Source organism: Ceratina calcarata, unplaced genomic scaffold, assembly GCF_001652005.2.
Source record: "Ceratina calcarata isolate Rehan_Ccalc_2016 unplaced genomic scaffold, ASM165200v1 scaffold115.2, whole genome shotgun sequence".
Classification (NCBI taxonomy): Eukaryota; Metazoa; Arthropoda; class Insecta; order Hymenoptera; family Apidae; genus Ceratina; species Ceratina calcarata.
This window is the reverse complement of record NW_017132446.1, coordinates 640,069-659,308: the sequence shown is the minus strand read 5'-3', so window position 1 is coordinate 659,308 and position 19,240 is coordinate 640,069. Positions and strand designations below refer to the sequence as shown.

At 40.1% G+C, this 19,240-nt stretch overlaps 1 protein-coding gene across 8 annotated transcripts in view; it reads left to right on the top strand.

Moving 5' to 3' along the window:
• The first annotated feature begins 1,062 nt into the window (after positions 1-1,062).
• LOC108623920 (uncharacterized) overlaps positions 1,063-19,240 on the top strand; it is a 29,259-nt gene continuing 11,081 nt past the window's right edge. For 4 of the 8 annotated variants that reach the window (XM_026812471.1, XM_026812468.1, XM_018022797.2 and 1 more), the window contains exons 1-4: positions 12,812-13,744; positions 13,832-13,990; positions 16,984-17,187; positions 18,876-19,202. In XM_026812471.1, coding sequence (XP_026668272.1) covers positions 13,730-13,744; positions 13,832-13,990; positions 16,984-17,187; positions 18,876-19,202 — 705 coding nt within the window. In that variant the 5' untranslated portion in view covers positions 12,812-13,729. Of the gene's footprint in view, positions 1,169-6,050; positions 6,146-12,811; positions 13,745-13,827; positions 13,991-16,983; positions 17,188-18,875; positions 19,203-19,240 lie in introns of those variants that run through there. The other 4 variants (XM_026812461.1, XM_018022790.2, XM_018022827.2 and 1 more) reach the window with 4 other exon arrangements.

The following is a 19,240-nucleotide window of genomic DNA, read 5'->3' as shown; positions in this document are numbered from 1 at the left end:
GTTTCAACAAAGGGTTAATTTTTTTGTACATACTTCTAATTGTCAATTATGACATTTTTATTTGTAATCATTTTACAAAACAATTCTTATACATCGGTTCTTCTGACTTTTCTTGGTGTGTGTGTTTCATAAAAGAAGACTGTTTTAAAAATTGCTCACAATTTCTATGACATAAATCATCTGTACTATAATAGTCAAAGAAAACGATCGTTTCATCCCCTACTACGAACGAATGATGGTTTTAGCTTGTGCTCGCAATCGGTTTACAGTTAGTCACTTTCAGCAAGTGAAACGGCCACGTCAGTTAAAGGAGTCGATAAATCATTCTTCCTCACATGTTTCCATATCCCGCGATGGATCAGAAACGAGCGCGAAGCGTTCTCGGCTTGTCCATTCGACATCCTTCTACCTATATTCGATCTCTCGCGATCTCGACCAGGCGCGATGCGTTTTCACGCGTACACGTTTCCTCCATAACAAATTCTTAACCATTTATAGATTCGAATCGAGCAGGCCCCGTCTCGTGCGCTGTACGCTCATTACAAATAGGCATCCATCGCGGATTCGCGATCGATCATTTCGACGTGCTACCTGTCCGTTTATTCCACTCGGGTTCCTAGGCGAAGCCTTATAGGGTTGGAAACACGAGTTCTCCGCGGGATCCGTGGTGCCGCTTGGGAGACTAAATTTCGACCGCTGTCATAAATTATCTTCGCCGCGGGATTATCAATTTAAAAGGGAAACCTGCTATCCATTTCGACGCCTACGTTTGTCGTTAATGATTCGTTGTTTGCCCATGCGCAAAATGTGTCATGTGTTATTTCTGATAGCAGTGCAATTACTCCTCCACTATGCATCTTTAAATACAGTGTTTAAGATAATGTGTACAATTGACGAATTGCCTGAATAGATTTTTTAATTTTACGTTCCGATATTAAAAAAAGTTCTTGCAATTTGCGAATGCTAATTTTTGACACAGGCTGGTGGGAGTCGGAGGGGGAGAGGGGATCCTTAGGGCCAAGCAAAAGCGGAGAGAGTGGGATTTCGCGCGAACGAGGAGAGAGGGACGGCGGAACTGTCAGTGCTACATCGGTTCTCTTCACGTAAGGACGAGCCAGAGAGGATCACCTGTGAATCGGCTCTCGTCGGGACACCACTTCTTAGCCAGGTGAGCCACCCTTTCCGCCTTTCGTCGCGTCGTAAGATTAATCGTTGCGGATACGGAGTCCGCGAGCACCTCGGTTATTTACTGCTCCTCGTGGATCGGGCCGCTTCGTAAACACGGCTATTTTGTCCCGCTTTGGAGATTAATCGTTCGACTCGAGAATGAATACAGTCTTGTCAAACTGATGACTTTTCAAGAGTCAAATTCTGATAATTGATCGATGATAAATCGATAAGATGTACGGAGACCAAACTGACCATGGCCAAAGTGCGATGTTGGAATGTTGAAATATTATGCTCTGATTATATACTTCGATGTTTGGCAAATTGCAAATGATAGACTTGATCCCTGTCGTTATTGCAAGACCTTATATTGAATATATATGTACTTGTTATTTCAACTTGATTTTCATTCACAAACGTCTTTGCCTAAGAAAACATTGCACTATATTATAACTTGAAACGAAATGTTGGCTGGCGATTAGGATTAGAGAGAGAGACTTGAATGCCTTGTAAACAAGAACTTAAGTGAAATTCCGTCCTAATTTCCTAATTTCTTTTTCAATAATTACAACTTTCTTCTAAGAAGGAACATTTGCCTTTGCATAAAATCATGAATGACTATTTCTTTTCGAAGTATAAGATCTCCGAAGCGTCAACGCGCTCTGATTCTCTTGAACAATTCTTTTATAGGTGCTTTTCACTAGTAATTAACAACTCTATTTTCTTGTTAATTGTTTTGTGGATTGCTACTAAATTTGCCAATGTCTGTCTCAAAGGAAAAGATTTTTCTTCGTACTACTTTCACTTTTAGCACAATTCCATGATTGTCATAATTAATTATTATGAACAGTCTAGTGCAAAATATTAGAAAAAATCGTACAATTTTCAGTCACATATAAATGGACAAGACGGTAAACGTAAAACACGTATAGCTTGCAATCCTTGAAAAGGAGCAACGCGGCTTCCAACAATCCTCTCGGACATTAGCGTTCGCCAACGGTTCACTGTTTCCACTGGATGCATGCATTCTTGAGAAACGCTCGATATATCACGGTGACCAGTTGCGTTTAATTGCCGGAATCGACAAAGCCAGCCGCGGAATTGAGTATCACGTTAATTAAAGACGATCCCACGGTTGGAAAGAAGCGGGGAAAACGCGACCGGCGATCGGTGAGCACCGAGGATAATCGCGTCTGCCACACGTCTGCTTTGTGCCGAGATGAAAGATAGGAAGGCCTGTTCCGAATGAGCAGACGATCTCGAGATGCGGCCATCCAATTTGCGCCTGTTACGCGCCGAATGGTCGACCGGTAAATCATCATCGCGCGTTTCGTGGAAGCTTACGACCGAGCTTTAGTTCGTTGACTCACGATCAGTTGCAAGGGGATGCTTATTGTTAGCCAAGTAATGTTCGACTAGAGTTTCACCTGACATCTCTCGCAATAAGAAAGACCGGAGAATAGTTAAATTAAATCTTGACATATTTTAAAATTCCTAAATTAACTGCACGGGCAGTAACTTTCCATAATATATCAACTCACAATTATAATTTCGCAATTTTAATAATCGAAATATGCGAAATATCCATGGAGGAATTTCAGTCAGGTTTTAATTAGGGTACATTTATGGACACATTGGGCAGGTTTCCATAGGATTGATCACTCTTGTAAACGAACCAGATTAGGAATCGATTTGGATGCATCAATTAGCGGTGGGAAAATAGGATTACCGCTGCTATGTGGCGTAGTAGCAATGTTTTCTGGCCGGTTCGGGTAGACACGTGCGTGCCATGTGCGAATGCGTGGCTTGGCTAATTGTACATGCGATGCTCGAGTACTGCTCAGTTTACGTTGCACCGCGTTTTACCCAGCCAAATGCTGTAAATCATGCTTTTGGCTCCTTCGAATTTTCGTTCACCTAATTCACATTTAAGATATAAGAATTCATGTAATACATTCATCGAAATGCATGTAAATATTCTCTTGCTAAAAATATTTATACGTATGAGTAACGATAACGATAAATTATTGTTCCGCATGTCTAATCGTTCTAATTTAATGCAACGCTCAAGACGTTCGTATCGATGCAACGCTTGAGATCATAAGAGTTTCGAATCACCACTTTGGAACAGTGTGTTAATATCTCGAGCACACCTGAGAATCACGCTCTAAGGGGCACACGAATTCCATCGGGAGCGGCCCCGAGTTTACGCGGCGTTTAATTATAGAAATGAAGTCGTGTATGTACCTGAGAGGGCTGACCGTACCCATGGAAGTAGCGTATGGTAATCCTGGCGTAAGTAAGTTTTAGTAAAACTATAAATAATCCCGGCAATAAGAGGAGTCGAACATCGTCGAATACCTGGGTCAGCAGACGGTCTGGTTTAGACGGCTCGATTTAAAGCCTATGCGCGACCTGCTCGATTCTCTCTATCATATTTCTTCTAAACCTCCAGTAGCCACTGAGGTGACTAAATATGTACAAAGTAAAATTGTAATCAAGATTAGATAAAATACTAAAGACTATTTCAATAATTCATTCCACTAATAACTGAGTTTCCTTTTTCCTATTGTTTCTTCTGATATCGTGTAATACAATTAATAAAGAAAAAAGGAGTGAAAAGTTAAATGACTGGAAGTCTGTATCAATAAATCGCTTTTTACTTCATCTTCTTACGTCTCGAGTGATCTATAAATCTCGATGGAGCAATCAACTCGAATAGACTCGATAAAGAATAATGAGCGCATGGTACGTAAGCATCTATGTATTATGTATTGCTTCGGGATGTACTACTTGCTTTCTCCCTAAACGAGCCAGCGAGTTCTAATTCCATTACCCGATGACACGAGTCTCCGTCGGCTGAAGAATATCGAAAACGAGTGGAACGATGAAGTTGGTGCGTCGCTCGGTTCTTAACCATAAAAGACCGTAGCGGTTACGTCATGAGACGTGACTCACGATAGCTGCTGGCCTAAAAACACTATTGCAACGACAAATGTATTCGTCGATATAATTTCCTGCGGGGAGCATCGTGAAGGCTGCACGTGTTTCTCCGAATTCGTACGGGACTGTCTACGCTTTCCCGATTTAGCCGAACCATCAATCCGATCGAACCTATCAATTAAACGGTTTCTAAATTCAGTTTAGAAGCGCTGACGCGGAGTGCTGAGATCATTTTAAGTCCGACATCGAACTTGCTTATTTTCTTGTTGATGCAATTAAGAATCAAACTATTTTAAGTCGTTCCGCTGACATTTTGAATCCCATTTAAAGGGATTTATCTAAATTAAAGTTGTATTTACTGTTTTATTCAATTTGGGTAATGAACTATTTTCCGTTTTGATTCCAAAAGAGTATCACTGATCAATTGTTTCACACCTTTCATTACAATCGGAAAACGATCTACATCGACTTATAAGAGAAACGATTTTAGATATATTCTATTTTAAGAGAGTTGAATTTAATGCTTGAAAGCCACACGAAGTATTCACACAAATATACAAATATTGTCTGCTTGGCCTTGTTTTCATACCGTGTGTTAAAAATGACTCCATCTCACACAGTGGGAGCCTACGAACATTTGATCATTAACCTTTAATCATTCAATTTGTACGCAAGCTTTGCATGGTACATTACCAAGTATACGAGAAAATTTATTTTGAAAATAAATCCAAAAGTGCATTTCGCTGTTTAATAAAATAATTAGGAGATTGTAAATCATTCATATTATTTTGACATCTACTAAAAGGTACCACTTAAACATTTAAACTCTAAATCTACTTATAATCAGTCAGTTGTGTGGAATTCTATTTCGATCGTAAAGGCAAATATCAATTTAACTGAAGGAAAGTTTGCATGTTGGGTATGCAGCATTCATGAAATACCGAGATACTGCTGTAAACACCTAAACAGTTGATCGCAAACCGTCGAGCTATTGGAGCAGGTGATCTCTCCACTTGCTAAATATAATTCATGGTACGGAGGGATACGCTCGCGGTGCGAAGGTGGATCGCGGGTAATCGGAACGCCACGTTATTTCTCTTTTGACCGTTTACCTCGGATAAAGATCGAATGGTTTTTAGAATGATCCTCTCGCTGTGTGTGCAAGTGGATGGGTGGGTGGATCGGACGAGTGGGCGCATTCAGTATCGCCGCAATTACGTTTCCTCGTCCGATCGGTTTCATGCTTCCTTCGTCCGCGGCCGTTCGAGTACTTGACCCCGGAGCTGACTCCGGAATATCTGTTAAATGCTCGCAGTTAGTGGTTCCCGAGATCGATTGAGAGTTCGATTAAAATAGTTTCTATTCTCATCTTTCAAATGACTGTGGCTTATCGGGCTTCTACCCACGTTTCACCGCGGACGTGTGCGAAGACAAATGTGTATGCACGTGGCGAAATAATATTGTTAATAATAGGCAAAAATATGAATTTATAAATTATTAATAAAGGTAATATAGGGATTTTTATATTTTTGTTATTCGCATTTTGTTTTCATTTCGTATCTCGTTGGAACGGGAGGGAAAATTGAAACAAAAGAGCCGTTCGATCGCGTGAGTATTCCACCGTAACGTCCGGATTTGCGTTCACCTGAATGCATCAGACTGAATCCAAAGTAATAATAATAATCAACGTTCAACTACCTCTCAACAACACTGTACAGAAATTGTTTTTCATTACACTTGCACCATCGTTCAATGGCAACTAGCCAATTACAATTAAAATATATGGAATAACTTATTAAGTGTTTTGGGAAAATATTACAAAATGAAAGGTGTCACATATTTATTAGTAAATTAATGTATATAATTTAAATCATTATGTATGTTCATAAATATTAAAATCATGCGAATTAACCGTGAATGAAATTTTGATTTGGTTTCAGAGAAACCAGAGCATCACCCGTCGAGTAGTAAAACGATTGGCGTTCGAACGATCATGGCAGCACCACAGGCCTCCTCGCGTCTGGAATTGTTACAGGTATGATTATTTCCACTTCTTGAAAAATAGATCTTCTTGAAAATAGCGAGAAAGAAATTCGTACAAAAATAAATACCATCTGACTTTTGATAAATATTTTCAAAGTAGATCAAAAGTGCAGTGCATATGAATCATTCGATCAGTTAATTATGTTTGAAAAATATTTGGCTAAAATCCTACATCCGAAAGACTCGAGCCATTCAGTCCCACGCGTTGAAATTTTAAAAGCGTCGGATTTAAATAATTCGTAGAGAACGAAATCGATCGTAGTTCGATTCCTGGCTAAGTCGTATCCAGCCAGAAGGAATATTCGTTTCGATTACCTAACCGTGTCCACGATCGCGAGAGTCCTTGCCAGTCCCGTAATCTTGAAATGCCCGAGCTGGTTAAGGCGGTGCGCGCGAGTTCTACCTATGTATCGCGTTCTCCTTTGGCCCACGTACCTCGACATCGCATATATGGCATCTTGTTCTTGGCTCGTGTACACATAGTTAACGACCCACGTACAGATGTAGCCGAATTCGACGAGCACGGGCCATATGTTCGCAAGTGGCCACGCTTGTCTTCGGCGTTCCTCGTGCACAGGTGATTTGTCAACCGTGTAGCATCGGGAACCGTCCCGTGCTCGACGTCGATGTTTAATAGTCGTCGAACCGTCCGAATCGTGGTTGCAATTACTGCGACGACGGCGACGCGGTGTTTCACTTCGTACGACTGATTGATTACTAGGAAAATACGAACCCGGGACATTCGTGTATTGATTGTTTCTAATTGTGGAACAATTAAAACTGCGATTCTCCTTTATATAATTTCAATCAAATCGATTCGATTCGATTCTCGCGTACGAAAATTGACCGCAAACCGCAAACGGACCGATTATCGCGCCGGATTTCTCGACCGGAATTATAGTTTCGAATATTGCGGAGTCGCAGAAGGTATCTCGAGTGACGGAGGACGTGGAGCGAAAGGTGGGCCCGTCGGTCAATGAAAGAAAGGAGCGGACATCGCGGTGAGGTGGGCAAAAAGTATCAAAAGGGATCGAGGAGAGTACGCGGGCACGGTGGACGCTTGGCTTGTCAACCGCGACCGGTTGCCAAGACCCGCAACCATAATAACGTGACGTCACTTCCTTCGTCTTGAGGAGCCGTCGTACGACGTCGGACCTTCCCTCCGCGTCCTAGTCAGCTAGAGCAGATAGCGATCGTCTACTTTATTCTTGATCTCTTCCGAGCGACACGTACGAGAGGAACGAATGCGTGACCGGATCGTACCGTTTGCGGAAGTATAATTTGTCTATTGTTCATTCAGAGAGGTTACCAAGCATATTGATTACCGACGGACAATTACTGGCCTCTTTGATCCTTAGAGACGGATGTAGTTAAAAGACAATTATGTGATTTGTACTGCTAAGAGCCTCTTCGAGAGTTCACTATTATTAATCAGCGATTTATACCAACGCATGTTTTTATTTCCAAAAATGGATTTATAAAAAAAACTTGTCATACATTCAACTTCAACATCATCTCAGTTGCAGTCATTGTTCGAATCGAATAAACAGCACGCATAGAATCTGTCGCGAAACGATTTTCGTGGGTGGGCAAGGAGGAAAGGATTTTCTCGGTGCTTTCGATACATAAATAACGCAGGAAACGTCTGCATATCGAGAACAGTTCGGCGTGGGTCGTTCCTTACCACTTTTTCAGCTACCCACGTTGGCCTAAATCCCGTGACACATTCTTTTTATCCTTTAATCCTTGTCGTCGACCTCTTCTAAGGTTTTCCCGACGCGAAATCAAACCGCCTGACGTAAGCTCGTAAGAATAGTGCCTCCAATCTGTCCGTCGCACGTCTGATACCTGTTGGTAGTTTGCATAATTACAACCGCCGTCGAAGCGTGCAGGTTTCGCTGCATCATAGATTTTAACACACTAATTAAAAGTGCTGCGTTATCACTGCGGATGCGTCACAATGCATACGGTATTAGGAAGATTAAATTTGAAGGGAATTTAATATACTACGTAATTACTTTGGCAAATAATAAAAGAACAAGTCATGCATCGTTAAATTAGACTTTAATTAATGCTGGACATGTAATTAATCGTGTAAATTTTGTAATCTCGCACCATCTGATAACTTACTAGCAATTTACTGTTGAAATCCATTTATCTCTGCTTAGCGCGGAATTAGTGAATAATTCAAATACTTTCATAAAGCATTATTAATACAGTATTAATTTATCCCACATACCATTTGCTTTTGCAAATTTTTATTTTAAAATTCACGCTCACACAGTGCAGCTACATTTGCAACGTGGAAATTCTCCAATTAGCCGAATGCTTATTCAACCTGTTCATGTCTAAAGAGGATCGATTCTAATCGAACGTCATGTCATTGGCAATGGTCATTTTCTCGTAGCCAGGTGAGATGAATGGCTGCGTCTCGGGACCACGCACTCTCCTTTGATATAAAGAGAACGAGACGGGACAGACTCGTATCCCCGGAGCGTCGCGACGAGTTACCGACGATAACGAGTCCGCGCGCGGTAATTACGTTCCTTAACTGGGCAAGTATCTCGCCCGGAATTACAATTACAAATCGCCACTAGCCGTCTCATCAATTATTTATACACACAGAATCACCGTTACCAACTCGTCCGCTCTCTCTCGCTCCGAACTTCAAACGGACATTTCAGATTTGTCCGCGTTTAAAGAGGGGTAACACACTTAACGCGCTCTGACTACCGTTGGCCATTTTTTTACTCCTTGCCAAGTTGTCACGCACTGTGAGGTTCACGAGCTACGGAGAAATTTTGGTAAATCTGAATAACTGCAAAATGTACAACTATTACCAGAATAATGTTTTCGATTAGATGAGTGTGATGATTAAGTAAAAGATAATACTGACGTTTTAATCAGGTTTTCAGACCATGAAAAACATGTAGGCTGAAGCATGAATGAATTCCTTCTCATGTAAAACTGATTGCACTCCGGAATGTTTTATGAAGTTTTACTTTTTTCAATAAAATTTCTCGAGATTCCATATTAAGGTAAATGACGATATAAGTAAAATATTTTTTAGGGTACTTCATTATAATCTCGTGAGGCTGGCAGAAATTTTTAAACTTATAACATCGCTAATGAAAAAATATAAAGAAGGCGAAATTCCCAGTTACATAATACGTATTTAAAATGCTTGAATATTCATATTTTCCGGTGCTTTACAAGACGATACGCGTGCAGCGAATTCGTCATAAAACACATTTATAGCTGAATAACCAATAGGATCGTTGTTTCCACTTAGCACGAGCAGGTGGTACCAGATTCTAGGAAGTCAGATGTAATATGCATACGTTCATTCTCGCGTGAACGGGCGACGTTAACGCGCAAAAATTGCTTGACCATAACTACGATACGTTTACTTGTCGATGCCCACGCTCGACCTTCCTAGGCTGGAAGGTGCGAGAGCGCAAAAAAGCCCGCCTAGGAGAACACACTACGTCATCACTGTTCCGGGGATACCCGCAATTGTACACCAGTTACGTCGACAGTTTAATTCCTTTGCTCCCTTATCAACGGGACGAAGGATACATTCTGATTTTTCTTCATAATAATAAAATACTTAATACTTAGAAATTATTGAAATGAAAGACCATTACGAAAATGCAATTTTGGTACGAATTTATAATTTAACATAGGGAAACGTACAAAAGGAATAATCCGTGTTATAAATGATTTATTCTACTGAAAACCGAGGGTAAACGACCGGCCGGGAATTATTGCTGGGAAATGTAGTTCGAACGATGTTACGGGGACGCGCAGCCGTCACTCGGACAAAGCGTTTCCTTTGTGACATTGTTTAATTATGACGCTACCGGCGAGCCATGCACTTTCTGCCTTGCCAGGCCGCCTGGGCGACACGCGACGAGCCTCGCGCACCCCAGGAAATTCCAGCAAAAAGAATTAATTAACCCGCGGCACGGGTGTGCATCAACCGATGCTTGTCTAGATTTCTCAACCGTTGTTTCTCAAATTACGCGTTTTATTGCATAAACTATAATAACATATCAAGTAGGAAATTAATTACTCGTTCATTTCTTTACTATGACATTTTTTAAACAGAATTTGCATTATTTTGTATTTTAATACTGAATATCGATACCAAAGAAATTATAAAAAAGAGCAACGAAAATAGGGGTAGAAGCTGCGTCATTTCCGGTCTATTTACTCTGCGGTGAGTCTCATATTAAATTGTACCCATCTTTCATCCGAATCGACCCGCCCGTGGATTCATTAACGAGCGCACATGCGCGCACGAATTCTGATGCTCTTCCGATGAATTACGGGAACGATTTAGCGGAGTTTTTAATCGAGGCTCGCGCAACCGCGTCAGGTATTCGTTCAGCTTTCCGTACGTCGCGTTTTTAAAGAGGGTTCATTAATCGTTACGTTCGAAGCGAGCCGAACCGTTGGGCGTGCAATCGGATGTTAAAGAGCGAATTAATTAGTTTTGATTTGGAAACATCCCGATGGGGAAGATGAAACGTTATCCCGAATTTTATTCGCTTTAGTGTAAACTGAAGCTTGCGGTACGAGCTTCGTGAAAAAGAATGTAATTAAATCGATTAATTAAATGAAATTGCAATATAGAAAAACAATTTTTGACAAGAGTCGTTCGCAGTACGCTCGATCGTTCTATGAACCAATAGCTTGGACCAACCAGGAAAATTTGAGAGAATCGAGTTAAAACAAGATTAGACGCGTTTCGCAAAAGAGCGCACGATGATTGTGACGACCAATCATCTTGCACGAGCAGCGACGACGTTCTCGTGGAACCTTGAACTCCGCACTCGAACAAATTGAAGCGGACATAAATGAGGGGAATGCCTCGGATTCCCTGTTCGCGTTTGCAAACTGTATGTCGCGAGGAATAAAAGCGTGCTTCACCGAAATTGACCGGGACTAGGTCACGAAAGTATTCCAGCAATCGAAAGCTTTAATGAACGAGATACGTCGCGGCCGCGTCGCGTCACGTCGCGTCGTCTCGACGATCGATGAAACGTGTACGTGGCCGAACCTACACGGAAACGTGCTTCCAAACGAGTTCCTCTGAAAAATCCGCGAAGTCTAGCTGAATATATAAACGTTGACATATAATTTTGCCGAGCTATATTGAAAAATTCTGATATTCATATTTATTTAATTTTTCATTTTATATGATTTATTCAGATTATCTACAAGAAAATTAACATCATTTATATAAAACTATTTAATGAGTAATTTATATACATTTATAGTGTTTTGAAGGTAACAGCAGATATGCATCAATGTAAATCTGCTGCCTTGCCCCGCGAAAAATGTCTGAAATTTCGCTAACATATTGGCGGATATCAGAACGCTTTCCGTTCCGAAGCATTCGTTATTTCCTAGGTAATGGCACGATACGTCTTGAAGCTCATAATACCGAAAATGCACTGGCAATTTTGATGAAGCTCGACCGGTGAAACGTAAGAAATAAATGTCGATAATACGTGGAATGTTTCATTCCGGGGAAAATATCTGTTATAAAATTGAAAACGTTCTATGTTACCAGATGGAAGTATTTTATCAAAGTAACAAGTTAACGATTTTAGTGGTCAGTCAATGTGAATGAAAGAAATGGTGCTTATAAGAAAACGTTTAATTCCTTGTATGAGACGATTCTCTGATTATTATATAATATATTCACTCAAGCGATGAACGAAAATTCGTGAAAATTTTTAATAAACTTCGACGCGTGACTTACATCTTGTTCTACATTTTAAATTTCATTTCATTTATTTAAAGAATGATATTTCACGGAGTATCGTTATTCTCCTTCTTCCACTTTAGTAGTTTTCATGAGAATTCTAGCCAGATGGGAGGATTGTGGAAAATTGTATTCGAACAAAAAAGTTCACACAGGCCGCTTGAGAATGAAGTTTAAAAATGGGATTCGTGGAATTTTCATTTACGTGTTATCTATGCGCGGAATCTTGTAAATCCTGGCTACGATAACCTTGAACTTTAAATTCCGACATTGCAGCTGCAAGTGAAATTCGAAGTAATTCGTTTAACAAGCTGGCAAACACGCGACTCCCTCGAATTTCTCGCCCACTCTAACACATTTTTCAACGAACCGCATTTCTAGCTAAATCAGAACACTAATATCTTTCTAAGAAAAATCGCCTAAATAATTTCGTACTTCATTTATTCATTTTATACTGTATTGACCTCCTCACTGCATTCATGCTAATAGGCTTAATAGAATCGAATAAGTAGTTTGAAACTGAAAAAATAGCCATGAGCATCGAAAACTGTATTGAACTGATCATAAGCGAACAGAATTGTTTATTCAATGGACGTCGCAATCGATTATCGGCGTTTAAAAAATTCATATCTTCTGGCGGTTGCGACCCGTTTAGGCGAGACAGTAGAAGAAAATCAAGACTGTAAAGAATTAAGAGGATTCGGGGACAGAAAAATAGATCACGTACACACAAGTTTTCGTCGCTTTGAGTCCTCGCTTTGATATCGTAAGTAGATGATTTAGCAGAGGCCACTATCATCAACAGTGCGAATCGTAAGGGTAGGAAAGTCGCACATGCGCGGCGGTAGAACGCGAGCAAACCGGACTTGGTAACAACGCAGTTGTGATGGTAACCCTCGTAGTGTCAGCTCTATCGGTTGTGTAATTCACCCTCGACTCGCGGTTCGATAGTCATCGTCGCTGGAAAATCGTCATTCAGGGATAAATTAGTCGTCGAGGATTAAAATTATTGATGCTAAAAGTATGTTGGGCAGAAAGTTAGAGGGGATGTTGTTTGATATAATTATTCTAAGGTCGATATTTAGACACTTTTTGACACTTTGAATATAATTTGTAATATCGTCATAAATTGGGGAATAAAAAGAGTATCATATAAAAAATTAGAATCGTTAAGAGGAGATAATCCGTAATTCTGACTAGCTTAAATTTTTATAAGAATTCCTTCAATAAATCCTTTGCATAAATTGAATGTGAAATAAATGAATGCTGAAGAGATATTTAAGTACTCAATACCATTTCTAAAAAAAATTTCAAAGGATAATAAATTTATAAGTAGCTAGATTACCGGATTCACTTTATTAACAATTAAAAAATAATCGTTCATATAGTATAACTTCAATAGAATATGAATCACTCAAACGCGAATGAAAATTACTTAGCAGAGAATGAATTCGTAATGCTACATCGCATGGGAAGTTGATCGACAAATGATCAAAGTATAAGACTGATGCCTCGAACCATTGATCGAACCGGGGAATTACGGGTTGTTAGTCCGGAAGTTTCGTAACAAAGACTGTGAACTTGACATCCGAAAGGCTGACCTTTCATCAAACGACGTAATATCGCGATCGAGCGGTTTTATTCGTGGTTAGACCAGCGACACGAACTTGCAATCTGAATGAAATTTAAATCGTGCACGTGTTGAGCCTCGCATTATTACCGTAACGAGTAATGGGCCACAAATTAGAAAGGTGGTACTTGCGACCTCACGGACTATGAATACCGAACGGAACGTACCTAATGAAACGAAAGAGAGTAAGGATGCAATTTACTGAATTTCCGATTAAGATCAATGATGTAAGAGGATAAGATTTACATAAGTAGCATTATTTCCCGAGATAGACATGCGAAACGATGAAACGCAAGGAGCAGAAAAAGAAGCAATTGAAAAATACGTCGACTCGGTCCAAACAGCTGGAAGCCCGTGGAGTCTCCATGGACATGGAAACGTCCTGGGCAGCTCAAGAGCTGACAACTGTCTATACCAATCTAAATGACATGGTATTACCTTTTTTCACTCGTTTATTTTATGGTGTTCTTAGAGGATGTCGAACAGCGTTGTTTAATTTCCTAGCAGCTTTTTTTCAGTATCACAGTTTGATAAAGAGATCGATGTCAAAGCATTTCGTGACTTTAATTGCGATCTCATTTTCGTAGAAGCCTTTCCGTGTATTCTGTTGTATTTTTTGTGGGAAATAGCAAAGTATTTAACACGCTTTCTGAAATCGTTTAAAATCTATATGTACGTCTACAGAGGATCAGGGTAGTTGGTTACAATATCGACGGTGAAACATGTACTCTAGAATTAGATAACAGTTGATTGATCACCTACATTAGTTTATTTCTCTCGGTGTAAGCATTTTTATCACCCTGCATCTATTATTGTTTGTCAGCCACGTCCCCCATTCCTTTTTTCACATTCGTTTCTTTCGCTGAATCTTGAAATAACCCGAATTGCGGTTTCTTGCGAAACGTTCGACGTCGACCTCCTTTCCCAAATTCCTTCTTATTTCTTTAATGTATCTGCTAACTCTTCCCTTGGCCCACCTGTCCCTTCCCTCTTCTGCTTCGTTTGCTTCCTACCCTCCTTCGCTCGGCTGCACCAGCACGGCGACTCTTTCGTTACGATAGACTGGCACATGGTAATCCGGAGTCTTATTTAAAGGCAAGGTGAACGTACTCGTCTCGACGCGTCAGGTTTTCAGTTACACCCACGCGCGAGCCCGCTGCATCGGGCTGTTATTTTTGCAAATAAAAATTGCTGCATTCGCTTTTAACATCTGCGTGTCCTTTGTTTCCCATTCGGCGATACCCTCTTTTGTTTATGGCGCGCCGTAGGCAGGAAAGTGAATGGAACGGCGACTAAAATAGTGATAAAGAGAATGGAAATGTGCTGGTCAGTGTTAACAGCCTGGTGGGTGGTTGAAAGGTATTGATACAAATTAATTGACAGCTCAATTGACTGAACATCGACGGTGTTCATTTATTCATAGAAATTTGTGGAATATTTTTCGAAAAGCCAGATTGGGTAATAAAAGTTTCACGTTTGAATCATTTGTCAGAAAGCACCGGTCGTGTTAAAAAAGTCTTTATACACTTTAATTCCACCACTATCTCTGCCATTTTATGCTCGATAAATAATTATAGGCTCTGACTTGCACAGAGAGGACAAAATAGTCGTATAGGCATAACTTTAATCGATTAGTCAACATCATGTAGTTAGACTGTCAACAAAAGTGTATCATGAAAAATGCCATAGCAATCCAACGAGAATGAATCGCACAATGAATAAAACATGAAATAATCATTTATCATTAATAGATAAACAAGTGAAACTATCACCAAAGCAATTAAAGTCAGTCAATTTAATCCACGTAGCTTCCGACAAGTTTGTAGCTATGTATAAGCTGCACGATGAGTTTGACTGATCGGCACGTGAAAAGTTATACAAAGTCGGTCCTCGATCGATGCTCTTATTAGACTTCAGAGAAAATGTTCTTCAGAACTAATTAATCAAGACTGTAAAGTTTTCAATATTAAGAAAAACTGATCGAAAAACCGTGCGCCAATTTTTACCGAACTTTTGGCATTACATTTATCGCAGTATAAGACATAAAAAATTCATTTCTCTCTCCACGAGTATTGAACATGAATTCATAAAGAATTGGGTAATCATATCAGATTAAAATATATTTTAATAAATGATGATTCATTAAGGAAGACCAATATGTATCGATTGTCTCGCTCAATCATCATAATTATAATACAAATTCAAATTCGATATCAGCAGCGCTATAATTGCATTAATTCAGGACATTAACGCATCCCATAGAGCAAACATTCCCCAATATCGACGTGATCATCGTTCCATCAATCACGATCATCGAAAAATCCCGACTAATCGGCGAAACAATAGTCCGACGCCGAAAGGGGAGATATGCAGGTATTTTACGAGCTCGTCGAAAGCGCCGACGGGTAATCGACGTCCAATCAACGTCTCGTTATCATTACGAATTACAGGTACCGATGCGGCGCGAGCCGATCGGGACGCGGCGATCGAGTCAGGAATTTGCACGTGTACAAAGCGAGCCCGAGCCACGGCACGGGCTCATTAGGAATAAGTCAATTAGCAGGCCGCCTGATTGCCGGCTCAACGATTCGACAGCTATCCAATTAACAGGCCCGTCTTGATTATCAAACAGTCCCTGATCTTTCGTCGATCGACGAGACCCGTCGTTAACGTCTTCGATAATCGCGTGGACTTTTAATAAGTCGAGTTAGAACCTTTTGTTGCACGACGATTTATAAAAAATATTTTATGAGACGTACCAGAAGAACTCTTATAGAGATCAATAAACATTTCCACGTAACGAATGAAGTCCATAATTGACTACAACCATTATTTATGTAGTACCGTATAAAAATCAGTGATGGGATCGAATATTCCTTGGAATTGTACCGACCGGGACGAATTAAGGGAAGGAACCGTATCGGGTTTAGCGGCGTAACGAGTTTACTAACCCCTTCGCATGTAGGTTAAAAGGAATCGATGAGATTGCACAGCGTACGAGCGGCGCATATGCATCGCTCGGCACTATAGCGCGGGCAACTATCGTCGCAAGTACCACGGTTAACCAGGAGTTGCGAGCCTACCGGCGCGGTGCCGCAGCGTCAACGATCGTCGCGAATTTGTTTAAATAATTTCGCGTCGTTTGAGTATTGAACATCGATTTAACTGAAAAATAATCGTCACACGTGCTTGATAAATCTCATAGAAGCTTAGGACGTTTTCAAGGAACGGTGTAAAAAAATTTGTGAATATTTTAAAAATCGAGATTTAACGAGATCTAACTAGATTTATCAATACTCATTGATCGACTTCCAGAACTTATAAAAAAATACTCATATTAAAAATACATATAAAACGTAAAGCTGAGTTCATCCTCTTGAAGAATATGATGAAACTCAGAAGAAACGATATGCGATTGTCGCAGGCTCGCTTCCAGCAGAAGCAGCTGCAGGAGAAGGAGCAGAAGCTGTTGCAGTTGTACGATCAACAGCAGCAACGCGCTTATCAGGTGGTGCAACGAGCCAGCGCCGGTTCAAACGGGTCGAGTCACACCGCCATCAGCAGTCAGCACACCGTCACAAGGACCTCGACCAGCAGCCATACAACCCCGACCTCGCATGGTGGAAAGGTGAGCGATCCCTCGCATGGAAATCCACGAACGTTTCTCTAACATAGTTCCACGCCACGCTTTCTTGAATGAACTAATGGCGACTGTTTCGTGGCTGGGAACTCCTTTTTCCCGCGACCTCCTCTTACACTTTTTCCTCATGCCATTCGCGATCATACGTTAATATTTTATTACATGCGCACTTCTAAAATGGTTTTATTCTTGCAATATTTTATTATACATCCATTACTATTTTTACAACCTTCACCATTTGAATAGAAAGTAGATTTATTTATTTACGTTTTGTTTTCTGCATATTCATGTGGTAGAATTAAAAATAGTTTAACTAAGGTACTGGGTACATAACTCTGCATATGCCGTGCGAATCTGGCTGCCGGGGTGGTGGACACGTGGGCGGTATTGTTGGAATATTGCACATGATGATGCATCTCGGTTCTAACCGACCTGCGGGAGCGCTGGACACCATTGAGATCATTAGTGTTTGATACATAATTACAGCAATAAGAATCTTGACCAAAAATCGTGCTCCCACGAATAGATCCGTCATTTTGTTTCTCCTCAGCAGTAAATGCTAGAAATTATATTCTCCTGGTATTCAATTTTAATTACTTGATTAAAGTAAGAACGTCGTCAATTACTTACCGTAAGAGATTGATTTAATAGAAATTAATGCAAGAGAGAATCTTCGAATATTCGGTGTTGAGTTCTGTCAACGATTGGTTTCAGTTTGACTTGCTATCAGCTTTTAAGCACAAGACTAAACTGTGGTCGTGAACAATAAAAAAAACTGAATGTCTTCTGATAAGCAGTTTGAAAGAACAAAATTTATAAATTCGTGATTATTTTTATCTATACTTTCGTTTCGACTATTTTCAAAAAATCGTAATACGTTACGAATCACGTAGAAACAATTTTAGATTATTTCTTTCTTTTTCGTTTCATTATTGCTTTCCCAATTTCAATTAATAATATTCCAATATATTTATTACATTTAAGTGTGTAACAATCCATTAAATAATGTGTGCTACGGACGCGTTGGTATTAATTAAACCGTAATATGAATGAAAGGTTCAATATCTATCGTGATTTATTAATATGACAGCAAATGTATTCATGAATCACGTTAGACAAATTAATGAATTTGATTAAAATTATTAAACGAATAATAATATTATTACAATAATACTGGAAAATGTTAAGGAATCCAGTTTTTAAGTGGAAAGCAAGTTCACTTTTGGAACGCGATGTTCGAGGCGAAATAAAAGAAAGAAGTCAGGGTTTGGTGAACCTTGACCACAATCTTGAGAATCTGCGTGTTGCTTGACGTAGAACCAGTTTGTCGGGAAGTGAAATTATGTCAACGGGTACAGCGAATTCGTAAACAACGTGAAAAAATACAGCCTGCAAGCAAATAAAGAATCCTTTTCAAAAATTAATATATTTTCTGTAGCTAATAATATAAATAAAATATTGCATTATTAAATCATGTCATATATTAATTTATTTGCAATTGAACTTCGTTCATTCAATTATAATTCACAGTTATGTGATAAATCCCTGAATCTACATCACCTCTTATAGAAAAGAGATAAAAATATTTCTGAGACTCATCGACGATCAATTACACGGTCCAACGATTATCCAGGATGTAGGCGTTTACAATTAGGCCTGTTCTTGTTTGAAAAAAGGTGAGGCAGATGTTCGACGAAAGACGACAAACGGTAAAGGGCATCGATAGGAGCTACCCGCTGGAGCCGTTGGAGAACAAACCGCGGAAGCAGACGCACGTCGGCGGTGGGCAGAGGAACGGAAATTTGACGGTGAACCGACAGTCCGTGACGGTGAGGCGAGTGGCCCGAGCCGATGTGAATAGTAATCTGAACGGCGGGAAACCGGTCGTCTCGTATCACGAGGAGATCACCAGGGAATCTTACGGGCCGTCCGTTCGCCAGCTCCAAGACGATGACGAATTTGGGAACGAAAACCGCATCGGGCAATATACGAACGGAAACGAGGTACCGATTCAACTATTTTAGTTTCTCACGAATGTAAC